Genomic DNA, 14823 nt, shown 5'->3' with positions numbered 1-14823 from the left:
ACGGTACATAATAAAACCCTGATCCAGACAGCATGACCTACCATCCACCGGGTGTGGCACCTTGCTGCAGCCAGGCCTGAAGCTCCGCTCTGCTCGGTCTCATCCTTGCACGGTACTAAAAGTTTCTCCAGGCCTCCTCGTTATATACGGGCACCCAAAGGTCCCTGCAGGGCTCATTTACCGGCTGTCGATGATTATTAGACAGATTGCAGGTGGAAAAAGAGGCATCATCCTTTCAGCTGATGTGAATCCGTCAGAGTGGGATAGGACAGGTTTGGGTTACGGCTCTTTCAAAGTTGATGCTGAAATCCACCCGCGCAGCCTTTGTCCTCTCCATACATTATGAAGGAGGCGCAGCCGGCCAGCAGCGTCTCATCGCCCTCTGCACGCGCTGCTGCTGCTGCGTTACTCCGAAATAACTTTACTCATCTAACATGTTGTATAAAAGAACGGATGCCTCTGTTTAACCCCTGAAACTCATCGTTACTCACGTCTCTCGATTAATATGCATTTGTTGATCTTCTTAAAAAAGTAGATCCACACTAGTACAAAGAAAACATATCTACCTCACATAAGTGGCTGTATTTATACAATGATGATCGGTGTCGAAGTCTTTTATCAAAATCAAGAGCATGTTCAGATGTTTTTCTTATCTGAGCTCCACAACAGAAAGGAATACAGGCTCAATGAGACACAATTCTGCTAATTTGATAACACTCTTATATATTATATGAGCTGATTATCCAAGATTATTTATCATAAAAGTACTTTTTTTTAGACCTCTAAGGTTTCCAGAGAAAATAAGCACAATAGTCTAAAGCCTACTTGTCGTTACCCTCCAGCCAAATTAAATGTTGATGTTGAAACAAGAAACCTGAATAAGCTGAGAGAGGCTGCATGGCCACACAACAATGAATATTTCATAAGATCATTATGAGCTCGTCTGATGAGGAGCGTCATGCTCCAGCAATACACCGTGCAGGAGGACCACCAGTCCATTCAGTCGTTTACGTTTTTAAAGTGATCCATATCTGAAACCAGTAACAATTTGATAAGAGAAAGCTCAGTTTAAAAGGAAGCTCAGAACTTTTTAGACACTAGTGCGTGAAGAAAAACAGGAAAAGAAAGAAAATAGATGATAAGATAGGCAGCAGGATCAAAATAAAAATCGTGAGATAAAATGCCAGAAATTTGGCACTCAATTTAAAACGTTTTACTTAACATCACTATTTACTTGTATTTTTTATCATGAGCAACAATCCATCTTTTTCAAAATAGTGCTTCCATACTTACTCGTTATAGCACATGTGTTATAATAACACAAATGGCTCATAATGGCTATAATAACAAACGGAGCTTTTACTCTGATATGTCAGAAGGCCTATCCAGACATAAACAACCCTCTCTCATATACAGAACACACACACACACACAATGACAACATTATTAAAAACAGAAGATATGTAACATTTTCCACACGTGGATGATGTATATTGTGATGTGATTTAATAGATCCGGCTTGTTTCCAATATATATGTTTAACAAATTACGCTGTCTTCAAAAAATGTATTAAAGAAACTTAAATGGGGTTTTATTTAATAAATGTCAAACTTTGTTAGTGGACCTCCTCCTCTTGAAGATAAACAGACGAGTGTGACTGCCATCTAGTGGACAGACGCGAGACAGTCGCTCAGTGTTAAAATAGAACCATTTTGATTGTAAATATTTTGTCCTGTGAGAATAAGGTTCAACAAATCAGACATTTTAAATTATTCATTTGAATTCAATTAAAATCTTAAGAATAAAGGGTAGTTTCTTAGCAAAATAGTGACATAATTCACGTACTTTGTAGTTGTTTATTTCTTTCTTCAAGTTACAAGGGAAGCACATTTATTCATTTTTTTGCTTTTTAAAAAACAGGGTTATTCCAACTTGTTTCCTGGAGATAGGGCTTAAAAGACAAAAAATAAAAAACATTCAAACACAATATAGGCATCAAATATATGTGTCTTAATAAAAAAAATGCATAATACACTGATTATCCAGGCTGGACAGTGGTTTGTTTTTTGTTGCGAATGACAATTGGCTGCGAGATCATGTAGTCTGAAGATCTACACAAACATACACATCTGGTTATTGAGGCTAAATAGAGACATTTTAAGTGGGCTGTTCAAAAATTGTGACATGCTACTTTTACCAACCTATATGATAATTCTCAAATCAAGGTAAACCCTCTTGAAAGAAACCATGGAAGAGATCCTGATATGACTTTAAAATATATATATATATATATATATATATATATATATATATATATATATATATATATATATATATATATATATATATATATATAAAAAGCGTTTATCAGTTAACTTTTTGATTATAATCAATTTCTCTCGAAACAAGTAGAAATAGTCCATTTAAATGGTGATAAAGTACAATTCAGATGTTTTGTTCCCTTACAGAAATAACACATAATACAAATGTATCTGCAATGTTACAAACATGTATCAAGCTTCAAGCCTGCTTTAAAACACATACCAGTGTACCATCATCAAATTTAACAAGAGGGTAAACAAGGTAGACCAGGACTGAACCCCTGAAGAAGAAACCTGTGCCGAAATTTAAGGGTGAACTAATCCGAAACTCTGTAGAGTTTGACACAGAGGAACAATATTAATTTATCTTCTCACTTAAACTGAAAACTGTTAATTCCCAAATCCAGTTTTTTGGGGGGGATATATGAAACTAAGCCTGTGGACCCATCACATTTTGGTCCCACCATTTTGGAAAACAGGCCATCAACAGTATGAAAAGACGTAAATGAGAGTGTTGAATGGCTGAAACAAAGAGCACTTCTGTCAGCGTAACTTATCTTTGATGCATTTGCATAAGAAGAGGGTGCAGGTGGAGCCGGGGTGCAACATGTCTTTTAAAGAGTCATCCCACAGACAAAGATGTATTAATCCTCCTCATCTTTACAGGACAATTAGTCTTGAAACTACTGTGTTATATACGTATCAAACAATACATTATGATAGGATTCACCACCCGCAAAGAAAAACAACTAACTATTCCTACGCAAGTCAAACACCTATTATAGTTCAACACAAGCAATAGGCAAAGTTAATAAATTCAATTATTCAACAAGAACCTGGATAATCTCCACCGAACCCGCCCAGCTCACAGAGGCCCTGCACACAGGCGCCCTCCCCATTTCTACAGCTCCACAAAGCGCTACACAACTTTACTTCTGTGTCATGCCATAATATACAAAGTTACTCAGAGAATGACAAACACTTTCCTAAAACGGAGAGGAGGCGGAGATGGGTGTTCGAGAAAAGAGGCATTGGTGTCGTGAGCCTTCTCTTGTGATTTCTGCTCAGGGGTCGATACAACACAGGTTTTCAATACACCACATGATTCTCCCTGGATTACATTCACTCACACACACACACACACACACACTCACGCTCACACGCACACACGCACACACGCACACACGCACACACGCACACACGCGCTGTGGTGTTGCCATGGTTTGATGCCTTGGTGTTTTGATGGTGTGTGTGGTGTGTCAGCAGGTTTGCACAGAGGGCAGTCCTGTCAGAGAGGCCTTCTGCAGCAACATCAGTCTTTACACGATGAACACGTTAACGCGCTGCGGCCTTCCGGTCTCCAGCTCATTGGACGTGATTATTGTAATGGTGACTCCTCGGGAGATGGGTGTAAAAAAAGATTTACGGTGACACTTAAACACAAATGGGAATCCACGCTCTTAGCAGTTGAGACTGCTCAGAAATCGAGGGGTTCGGGTCATCCTGCGGTCCTCTGTCGGTGACGAATGCCCGATGAAGCAATAAAGTGTTTAATAAAGAAAAGAAACTTGAGCATGTGACGTCAGTCCTCCTTCCTCCTGCATTGGTCTCACTGCTCAGTTTGGACATGCATCGTGACAGCCTTGAATGAAGCCACCAAAGATCGTGGAAATGAATGATGCACTCCTTTCTGATCTAAACAGGCTTTCGGGGCAAAGAGGGCAGGTGGTCATGAATTCCTAAGTAAGGGTTAATATTCTGCAATATCATACTGCAAATCCTTGTGTAGCAATAAAAATCCTTGTGTTGCTGTAAAAAAATTGTTCTTGTTTAAATATGAATATAGCACTGAGTTTATGCTCTTTAGGAAATGACTGTCTGTTGTGAGATGAAGGGAGCAGGACCGCCCCCTTCACTACAACTCCATGTCCTGAGCCTCGTCCTCCGAAAAGTCCGACATGGAGCTCTCGGAAGAGGAGTCGCCCCGTCTCTCCTCCTGCTCCTTTAGAGCCTCCTCTGTGGCGTACTTCTGGATGTACTCTGAAAGAGACACACAAGAGAGACATGGGCGAGAAATCCGCTGGAACTGTTGTCATGGAAATACTTCAGGACTTCATCTATTCAACTTTGATGTCAACAAGGACCAGAGGTTCTAGAAATGCTGATGTAGAGTTTGTACATCTGCATTTTCATGGCTCCTGAGCAAAGAACAACAGAGAACCTGTGACACTAAGTGTGTTTGCATCAACCTGTTTTTATGCACATTTTAATTTTGTGCATGATTTGTGGGGGGAAAAAAGTTGTCCCAGTTTTTCACATCCCTTTCCACCATTTGAGGTTTGACTGGTGCTCTTTTCATAACATCCTCTCGTTGCAAAACCTCTCCTTCTACTGGTTAAATGGCACAGGCCTGCAGAATTAGCACCAAATATCTCGAAAGCAAATCCCTATATTTGCATAACAGTAGTTGACGAAAACGCACACTAATTCACATTTTCTTTATGAAATACAGACTGTATTTAACTTGCAAGTAGCAACCAAGCCTGACATTGCTTATGACTATATTTGGACTTTAACAACGTGTGTTGAATCCTTTTTAACTTAAATATCTCCTTGCAAAAACAAAGTTGCATTTTGGGACAGCACGAGATCTAAATTGTATGTTCCCCAAATGCAGAAACTCTGAGCAAAACAAGGATACCCTGTGCTAACCATATATATATATATATATATATATATATATATATATATATATATATATATATATATATATATATAAATATATATATATATATATATATATATATATATATATATATATATATATATATAAATATATATATATATATATATATATATATATATATATATATATATATATATATATATATATATATATATATATATATATATATATATATGTTTTAGTATCGCAGCATCTCATTCATCACTGCAGATTTTCAGTGTTAGACTGAAACAGTGGGCTACCTTTGATCTTGTGTTTATAGTCCTCCGGTCGGTGCAGGTACATGGCAGCTGCGTCCCCATTCAGGGGATCAATGGGGTTTGGGTAGGCGAGCAGCTGAGGGAGGAACGACTCAAAGATGTTGGTGAGGTCTGGTAGATATGGGGAGAAAGACTAGTCAGTACAGAGAGAAACAAGCTACAGAGAAATATCAGCAAGCTGGATGAGCCGACATCACTCCGACACAGATCGTGTGTGTAGTTACAACATGATCCACTAGAGGTCGCTCTCGTAGTAAAATGTTCAATTCAAACATTACATTACATTTAATTTAGCTGACACTTTTATCCAAAGCGACTTACAATAAGTGCAATTCAACCGCGAGTACAAACTCAGAACAACAAGAATCAAGAAAGTAGTTTCTTCAACAAAGTTAAACCACAAAGTGCTATTAGTAAGTGCCATTTAAGTGCTACTAAAGTGCTACTACGGCACTACCTTCCCTATTCAAGGTGTAGTCGAAAAATAGGTGTTTTTAGTTTGCGACGGAAAATGTAGAGACTTTCTGCTGTCCTGAAAACAGTAGTATGGCTGTATGTCTTCTGGTCAGAAGTCATTAATCTCATTACTTGAAATTGTGAGTAAATGCAGAGAGGATTCTCAACTGTGCTGTATACTACTAGTACTTTATACTGTTGTGAACAGTAGAAACAGATAAACATCCAACAATGTCCACACAGCAGGCATTTTTAAATGAAGGTCACCCACGTTTTGGCAGCGCTGACAACGCAACACACAAAGGTAAAAATACATGCTAATATAGCGCAAGTTCATGCGGCATTCTAAAGATTTTACCACTCTTTTTATGTGTCTGGTTACACCTTTGTCAGCTGCAGCTCAGCATGACCTATTTTGGTTTGTAAGCGTCAAACAACTTTGAAAATACATTAGCACATATATAGACTTATTGTATTTTTAGGGATAATGATAATCAATTAACATCATTGTTGAAAGAACTGAAAACATTCAGTATTATGATGTAACGGTTTAAATAACACCATAACAAAATGATAACTGTTGCTACTTCAGCTGAAGTAGCAACTGACTACATTCTTTCATATGTCCAGCTGTTCAATATGTTAGTCATCATGGTTTAATATTATTATCTATGCTAACTGCACATTACACCGCTGTATCCCTGCTAAAGAGACAAATACCTACAAGGTGTTTTCACATATGCAACAAATGTCCAACGGAGTGAATCAAATAAACAGAGTTGTCCTCCTTCAGCAGAGATAAATCTCCTCCTGCCATTTCTTGTCTTCAAAACACAGATGGTTACAATATAAAAACAAATGCACCCTTTGCCAATTAAGTCCCTTTTTTTTTAAATATGCAAGTATTGTTGCGATAACTAATAATAATAATATAACTCATAGCTTGATCTAAAGAACTATGACCTCAAATGTAAACCTGGGCAAACTGAATATACTGCAAGAGCCATTTTGTTATCGTTTTGTTTTGTTAAACCTCCCACCACTTGGGGACGAAGGGCTGCTGTCAATTATAGCAAAAAGGTCAATATAAATCAGGAGGATCACTTGAGACCGTGATTTATTGGCAGGAGAAAACAGTTTTTGACCGTGTGATAATGAATGTTATGATTTCTTTTGGTCAATAGTTTAGGAAAATAGATTATGACAGAACGTGGTGGCTGTCTTCTGTTTATGTTGGAAAATATGCAATTGTAAGGAATAAATTGCCTTTAAGTTGGAAACTGCACATCTTGTCGTTAACTGCTCGCGTCTGAACTAAGCAAGCAGCAACCATAGTGGCCATTTTTTTTTTGGGATAGGCAACGTGGTCACTACATATACGTTTGAAAGATTGTTACATCCATGATAAACTTCTTCGCTGTTCACTTGAAGTATGAAAAATAAGTGTATTCACCACATTCTGTTCAGAGACCTCTCAGCCTCAGGACTTTTTTATCTATCAGTGCTCAGTCCATGACCTCAATACAAGCAGCAGTTATCACTAAAGTGGAAGCCGATTAAACCGTCTGAAGCTGCACTGTCAAGGTATAAGCTGCTTCTTTTGTGTGTTTTTTTTATTGCCTATTACTGTCAGTTTAACCGAGTGACCGGTTAAACTACATAAAGCCATCACGATGAGAGCTGTGGCTGTGTGACCTACCGTAAAGAGCTGTCCATGTCTGGTTGATGACATCTAAACACACGGTTCCTGACCTGAAAAAGATACAACACTGAGTACAACGTAATCGCTTAGCAGAGGTTGTTAAAGCAAAGCAGGCTGACCCGATGACCTGAACCAGAAAAGAACATCAGCTTGTCCTCCTTGTAATATGAATCATTTCGTATATGCTAAACATGAGGATATGCTTCAGGCAACAACATTTACAATTATGAAATTCTTTGCATGCGGCTCTGAGGTTGTTGCCATAAAAATAAATTAACTCTGTGCCATGTGAACTGGTTAATATGGAAATAAGGATATACTTCAATCACTGCAGAATGATATCTAAAATACAGTGGGCCCACTTACGCTTCATCAATGTTGGGATGAAAGATTTTATTCATGAATCCTGTGAACAAAGAAAAAGCAGGTTTTAATCGCTGTAGAGCAATATTTGATATGGAAATTTAAGGCTTCGACACAAGACTTGCAGAAATATTTCATACCTATTGAAGGAGACTTGAAGGGATATTTATCTGGTAGGTCAACTCTGACCTTCCAGACGCCTCCTTCGTACGATGCTGGACAAAAACATGGATCGATACACTCATGTTAAACACATTAACTAAGTAACACAAGAACACAGACTCATGCTGATTAAATGTACAGTACACTGGTGAAATGAATCAATGTGAAATCCTTAAACTTACATCCAGGTGGTCCGTGAAACTTGACCACAAACTCGTTCAGTCCACTGAGGATGGTGACCTCATGCTTACTCTCAATGCTGACATCTGGTTAAGGAAAAGGCTCACCCAAAACACATGTTCAACAAAAATGTATAAAAAACAGGCTAGTGTGTCTACATTTTAGTCTCTCTGAACTGGGCAGAGGTCAAACATAGGATCAATAACATGAGTCATGACTGAGATCAATAATGCAGTGTCCGACAAACTCAACCAACAAAACCACCTCGCACTGAGCACAAGATAACAACTTATCAAACATGAAGATAGCTGACAATATTACAGTGGAAAAGTGAACAACCAACAACTAGACTGCAGATAATATTAATGGTTACATCTTCCCTTTTTACACAGGAAGAGACAAAACTTCAGCTGTCCAACTGAAACTATTATTATATAAACACACTCATGAAAGGCTCAGTGTCTTAATCATCAATGTGGTGCCCTCAGCCACCTTTGCTATAAGTGGGACTGATGGGAACTTGCATCTGTCTTGCAGGTAACTGCAGCTGGTGAAGATGGGAGGTGACTCAGGTGGGAAGGATGTGTCACAATCACAGTGTGTGGTGACAGAGAGAGATGTGAGACCGAGTCAGAAAGGCTGGGCGTATTCAGTCTGTGTGAGTCTGACACAATGACAGGTGGAGAAGGAAAAATAAACACAAAAGCCCCACGAGTGAAGTGTTCATCATCCTGTCATCTCTATCCCAACAATCTAACCGAGGAAACACATGTCTGCTAATTTAGCCAAACTGCTGGAGCACAAATAACAACGCTAGAGAGCTTATCAAAGAAGAAGAAGACAGTTTAAAAAGCTCTGTCACTCCATAGAAAAAGGTTTGCCAACCATTGAGCAAGAAGACAGAGTAGCTCTAATAGTGATCTTGGGCAATGAGTCCTAAAAAAAACAATATAGATGTAGACTTCTGCAGTAACAATGTACATCTCTAATAATCCCTTCCCTTAAGGTTTTTTAATAGAAACCCAAGCATCTGATCACTCAAGAGTAATGCAACTACAAAAGGAAAACCTTTGCACAATGATTTATCGGCACTCTCTTCGGACACAAAGAGAAGAGTTGTTTATGTTTTACCCAATCCATACATGTAGTTATCGTCACATTGCGTTTGTCATCTCTAATCCAATCCTGTACACATTTAAAAAAACTGTATGGCAATAAATCTGGTCTAGGCTGTGTGGAGAGTAAAATAATCTGAGCACAGGAATGACAGCTGTGCAGGCCAGAAACAGCTGTGCTTTGTCACAGTGTTTCAATCTAACATATTTGATTGAAAGACACAACATGAAACTATGTATAGCATCTCATGCTTAACAGTGGTCCTATAGTCAGGATTTTAAATTGCTGAAACAACATCCATAACAACAAGAACGCTGCCTTTATATTCTCTAAAGTACATGAACTAATTTAAGAATGCCTGAGCATTTTACATGTTAGAACCAGACGTGTATTAAAGCCTTTACTAATCGTCTCAAGTAAGGATTAACAACATTGTTATTATAATGACCTAATAATATGTTAAATGACTGGTTATTCATATGTAAATGTTAAGAATACAGTAAAGTGTTAAATGATCATACCGACTCAGGGAGTCAACAATGATCAAATATTATCAATCTCTACAAAATACATGTGTGGGTGTATACGGTAGCATTTTCTATTATTAAAGTGTATGTGTGAATGAGTCCAAGTCTAAAAAAGATTTTATGTAAAACTCAAAATGTCTAACATCTTAAAAAAACTAAAAGTTTACACGTTTTTTGTTTGTATTCACACAAAGCATTTGAGGTTGTAGTTTTTTTTTTAACCTTCACATACCCAATTGTAAAGCTATAGTCACTATGTGTGCCATCTGTAGCAACAAAGGATTAGTTTCAATTAAAATTTCAATAACCAGATTAATCAAAGATTTAGTCTATAAAAACATTGTGAAAATGTCTTATCACGAAAGAGACACAGTGAGGTCTTCGATTTGCAGATTTTAGGTGACCAAAAATCCAAAAGTTAAAGATATTTAGTTTACAAAAAAACGAAAACTGAGAAAACAAGTAAATGTAGTTCTACCCAGTTCTGTTAACATGTCGTTACGTAAGTACAATATATAGCACCATCCCTGCCATGGACTGGATGTTCCCAGCACGATCCTTGCATGTGCCCTGTACAGCACGCTTGTTGTTCCTCGATCAGCTGTGTGTGAAGCCCCGCCCTCTACCATGTTCCGGATGGTAACAGGCGGACCAATCAGAGAGCAGCATCTAGCTGCAGGACAAAAACAAAACAATTCCGCTCACGCTGCCAGAAATCCTTTCACGCAAACTTCAGCTGATAACTGCGAATAATTAGAAATAAAACACAAGCAAAATAAAACAAAAAACATAATGGGATATCACGGCGTGTTGCGGAAAATGTGTAATTACAATGACAATACACATCCGTTCGCTTCTATTTTTCTTCCTTTTTGGCATCGTTAAAATTCGATGTAAAATAATAATTTGCCAAAATATTCTTTATTTGTGGTAAACATGCGAACCGTAGCGTATTTGTCGTGTAAACAAGTTAGTGTTTGCTTATCTGCAATTAGCAAGATGCGTTTTGTATTAAGGCAACACTTTAAAGAACACAAAGAGTCAACACATGACTACTGTATTTTCAACCGTTAATTAACGTTAATGTCGTTAACGTTAGCCGTTGACTTCGTCAAAGATCGTCTCCATTACGTTGCGTCGACTCTGCTGGTTCGCTCTTGGCGACAGCAGGCTAACGTTCCACAGCTAGTTAGCTACATGTACGTTAACGTGACTAACTCGGGAACAAATAAACATGTCTCCCAAAGAAGCCCTTCCACATTGTAAAGTAGCTTTCGTCGATCCTTCCCATCGCGTTGTCAGTTCGCTTGGACCGTACATTGTTGGCTAACAAGCTAACTTATCGCGTCCGAGCTTTGGCTAACAACGTTCAATGCTAACTACGGTTTCCAGCCGACGTTATGTTGCGACAGATCCCGTCTCTAAATCCAGATTGAGACAAACAAGAACAGCAGCGCTGCTGTATTAGCAAGCTAACGATGGCGAACAGGCGGATGAGTTCACACAAACAGCGTCAGTGCAATTTAGCCTCCTCGCTATTCCGCTAACTTAACAGCGAGCTAGCTGACGTTAGACACGGAGCGACCCGTTAATACCGAAGTGTTTCTTTAGCGTTACACACTTTTAACACGATCTATTAATATCACACAGCTACGACAACAGAAGACACATCATCACAGCAGCCATTGGGGACATATGCTGCATTTAATCAACGATTACTAAACACAACCCTATTTCGGCTTGTTTTTTTATGTTCAGAAAAAGGATACAGTTTCACCACGTCGGTATCCATTCGCCTCTTGCCCGGACTTGGAGACGACATTTTCGTATTCCTTTCAGAAGTAATCTAAAAATACTGCGGCGACGAGGCTACCTCAACCTTTCAGCTTTAAAATACCTACAACCCCTCTGGACTGTATCAACGACCTTTCCACAATGTCCATAAACAAGATCCGAACTGCAACATCGCCCACTTGTCCTCCTCTCAGTGGATCCTAAGCGTCTCCCCGAGCAGCTCTCCCTAGTTGTGTGTGTCCTGTCCTGAAGACTCTCTCTCTCTCTCTCTGCCAATGACATCAACCTACAGCGACCAGAAGCAGGAGAGGAGGGGCTCGCTCTAGAAATAGACTCCACAGAGCGCGAGGACGCTGCGAGTGGGTTCTTCATGGCGGCGAATAAAAGGGCTTGGATCGTTCTCGCGAAGATGGAAGTCGATGTTTAATAATTTCTGACTTGTTTTGGAAGTGAGGCTTGTCAAATAGTGCTGAAAGATCCTATGTCATATATATATATATATATATATATATATATATATATATATATATATATATATATATATATATATATATATATATATATATATATATATATATATATATATAACTGCGTGCCTTTCTACTCTAGCCACGTCTATGATGAAATCAACTTATTGTAGGTTCAACGAAGCACTTTAGGCCAAACTTGTGTTTCTTCGCAGGCACTGAGTCTAATATGTAATATAAATAGTTAATGAGTATTTTAGCTTCTTATCCGACACTTTAGTTTGGTAAATATCCATTAATTGGTGAAGACATAACATGGCCTTTATAGGCTACAGTCAGTCCAAGGAGACATGGTAATACAAGTAGCCCACACATAGCTAACTAAGGCAGTCCAAAACAAATGTAGCTTACTGCAATAGATGTCCATGAAGTTTATGATTTATGATGAGTTTCTTTACGAGTTTTTTGTTGAAACTGTTTCAAAGAAATTTAGTTTTGACTTTATGCTTATTTTGGGGTGATATAGTTTATGCTGCTGTTCTATTATTGCTTCACAGTGAAAGGCATTTCTAATATTAGTAGTAAAAAGAAAAAACCTAAACAAAATCACCCAGTGCAGCAAAGTGCAATAATACAACAAAAGAAACCCTGTTCCACCCTTCAAATCCAACTAGTGTTTATTCTCATTACACATCATAAAACAAAGCTCCACATCTTATGAGAGAAAAAATAGATAACAATCTACAATTAGCAAATGATACAATGTAAATAAAATACAGTGGAATGAATGCAGAGAAGATTTACTGAAGCCAAATCAAGAAATGCTCCCTAACTTGAAGGCAAATGTTCCTTGCTTAACATTTTATATTACGTTTTGTATTGTATACTGTTCATTCATACTTTGCTGCACATGATACTTTATCAACCACATCAAGAGTCTAAATCGGGTTGTGCAGACACAAAAGTAATGTGTGCCATGTAAACACTCCAGTATGTGAAAACACACTTTAGATGAGTGAAAAAGCACATTATGCTGGATCGGAATGTCACATAGGCCTTGAGAATCTCACATGAGCCGAGATGGTTCTTGAGTGGTCATATGATGACCTCGTCAGGTCATGAGACTCTCGCTTGTCATACGATGACAACAGCAAGTACAGTACCAAAATCCTTTGTTTTGCTGATGTTGTTACATATGTTTCTTCAGCCATGTGGAGTCAAGAACAGAGCCATGAATGTGACAAAAAACAACGTCTGATCTCACTTGTAACAAATATAAACACACCACTTGGCTTGATATAATTAAGCTGTAAAATACCTGTCTTACTTGATAATGTGACGTACACCAGCTGCTTTTCTTCACAAGTCACAAGAGCATCTCCCTCCTCTTGTTGCATGTGTTGTAATGTTGTATTAAGGGCATGGTGGATTTGAAATGGTGTCAACCTTGTTAGTATAGACACAACAAAAGTCTCAGTTAATGACACTATGACACATTCTTAAGTTCAAATCAGATCCATTATTTCATGCCAGAAGTTTTTTTATTGGCCTGCCATGTTTCCAGGTTAAAACAAAACAATACTTTGTTAAGCTTATTTTACATGGCAGATTTGAATAACATCATTCAAAATGATTTGCTTATCTATTTGAATCTATTTATGCACAAACAAACAACAGTCATGATTGTACTTTATTAACTGAGGCTGATATTTTTCCTGCTGACCCTGATGAAGGCCACAGGCCAATACGAGTTGGTCTAAACAATAAAGTTGTTCTATATATTACAAGTGTTGCTGGAGTTTTGACCGCTTTCATTCTTTCTGCTGGCAAATGACTGAACCCCTGGTTTACATTTGTACTCCTAACAGGAAACTTGTGAAAGAACACGGTGATCAACATGGATCTCTAGATGATTGATTGGTGCATTGTGTGCCGTTATCTAAGCAGAAACATGCGAGGAGTTCAAAACAAAGTGATTTTAGCGTAACAACTATGGGGTCTTAACAGGCAGCAAAGTTGTCAAATGTTAAACATTAACATGATTGTGTGCACATAGCAAAAATAACACTCCTGCTGTGAGTGTTTTTAGTGCCACGTTAAGAGTGTGAACTGCATGGAAACAACACTGAAAAGACAAATAAAAGAATGGGTTTGATCCAATCTTTTCACGATCACTATCTAAACTGTGACCGTCACTGACACAATTCTCAAATACAATACTTGATTATACTCTGTTTTTTTTCACTCAGTCTATGTGGGAAAGGCCAATGTAGTTTATTGTGTGATTGATCTGTTTAGCCTATCCCAATGAGCTTCAAATCCAGATTACCACGTCAGCAAAGCAGACCCAGAAGATCTGGGGGAAAGGTTGACTCTTGGTTTAGTTGATTAAAATGAGTCACTCCGACCATGTATTTCTCTCAAAGTAACTAAACAGTTGTTCATCATCTAAACTGTACTTTGATAAGAAGGTTGTTATGTGTTCGTTTACAGAATATTACTCAACCTTCATCTTCAAACATTATGTTGGATAATTCATATCTTAATTTAATGCTATAGTCGTCAAGTAGACAAATAACAGTAAGAGGCGGTCCTGTGACATTAAACTGAATCGTGCAATAGTAACTTAGAGACAAAAATCAAGGTGTTTCATGATAAAGCACTTTGATATTATCCCTATATTTCCCTTTAGGGTTGTTTAATTGAAGGTTATCTTGCACACCTTGTAA

General features: G+C 38.1%; 1 protein-coding gene across 2 annotated transcripts; it reads right to left on the bottom strand.

The window, feature by feature from the left end:
• Positions 1-2365: 2365 nt before the first annotated feature.
• Positions 2366-11655, bottom strand: LOC306740958 (ubiquitin-conjugating enzyme E2 H-like; the record flags this gene model as incomplete). 2 transcript variants are annotated; one of them, XM_079223206.1, is made up of 6 exons in its annotated part: positions 2366-4361; positions 5310-5438; positions 7483-7535; positions 7852-7891; positions 7989-8063; positions 8193-8235. In XM_079223206.1, the coding sequence occupies 4 exons, from the start codon at positions 7884-7886 to the stop codon at positions 4237-4239; spliced, it is 342 nt and encodes a 113-aa protein (XP_079079332.1). In that variant the 3' UTR covers positions 2366-4236. The 2 variants fall into 2 exon arrangements, with proteins under 2 accessions (XP_079079332.1, XP_079079331.1); XM_079223205.1 differs by lacking the exons at positions 7483-7535; positions 7852-7891 and adding an exon at positions 11603-11655 and having other exon boundaries at positions 8193-8269.
• Positions 11656-14823: the final 3168 nt, after the last annotated feature.

The sequence above is a fragment of the Taurulus bubalis genome, assembly GCF_910589615.1.
Source record: "Taurulus bubalis genome assembly, chromosome: 9".
Classification (NCBI taxonomy): domain Eukaryota; kingdom Metazoa; phylum Chordata; class Actinopteri; order Perciformes; family Cottidae; genus Taurulus; species Taurulus bubalis.
The sequence above is the reverse complement of the archived record's forward strand: the minus strand, read 5'-3'. Positions and strand labels throughout refer to the sequence as shown.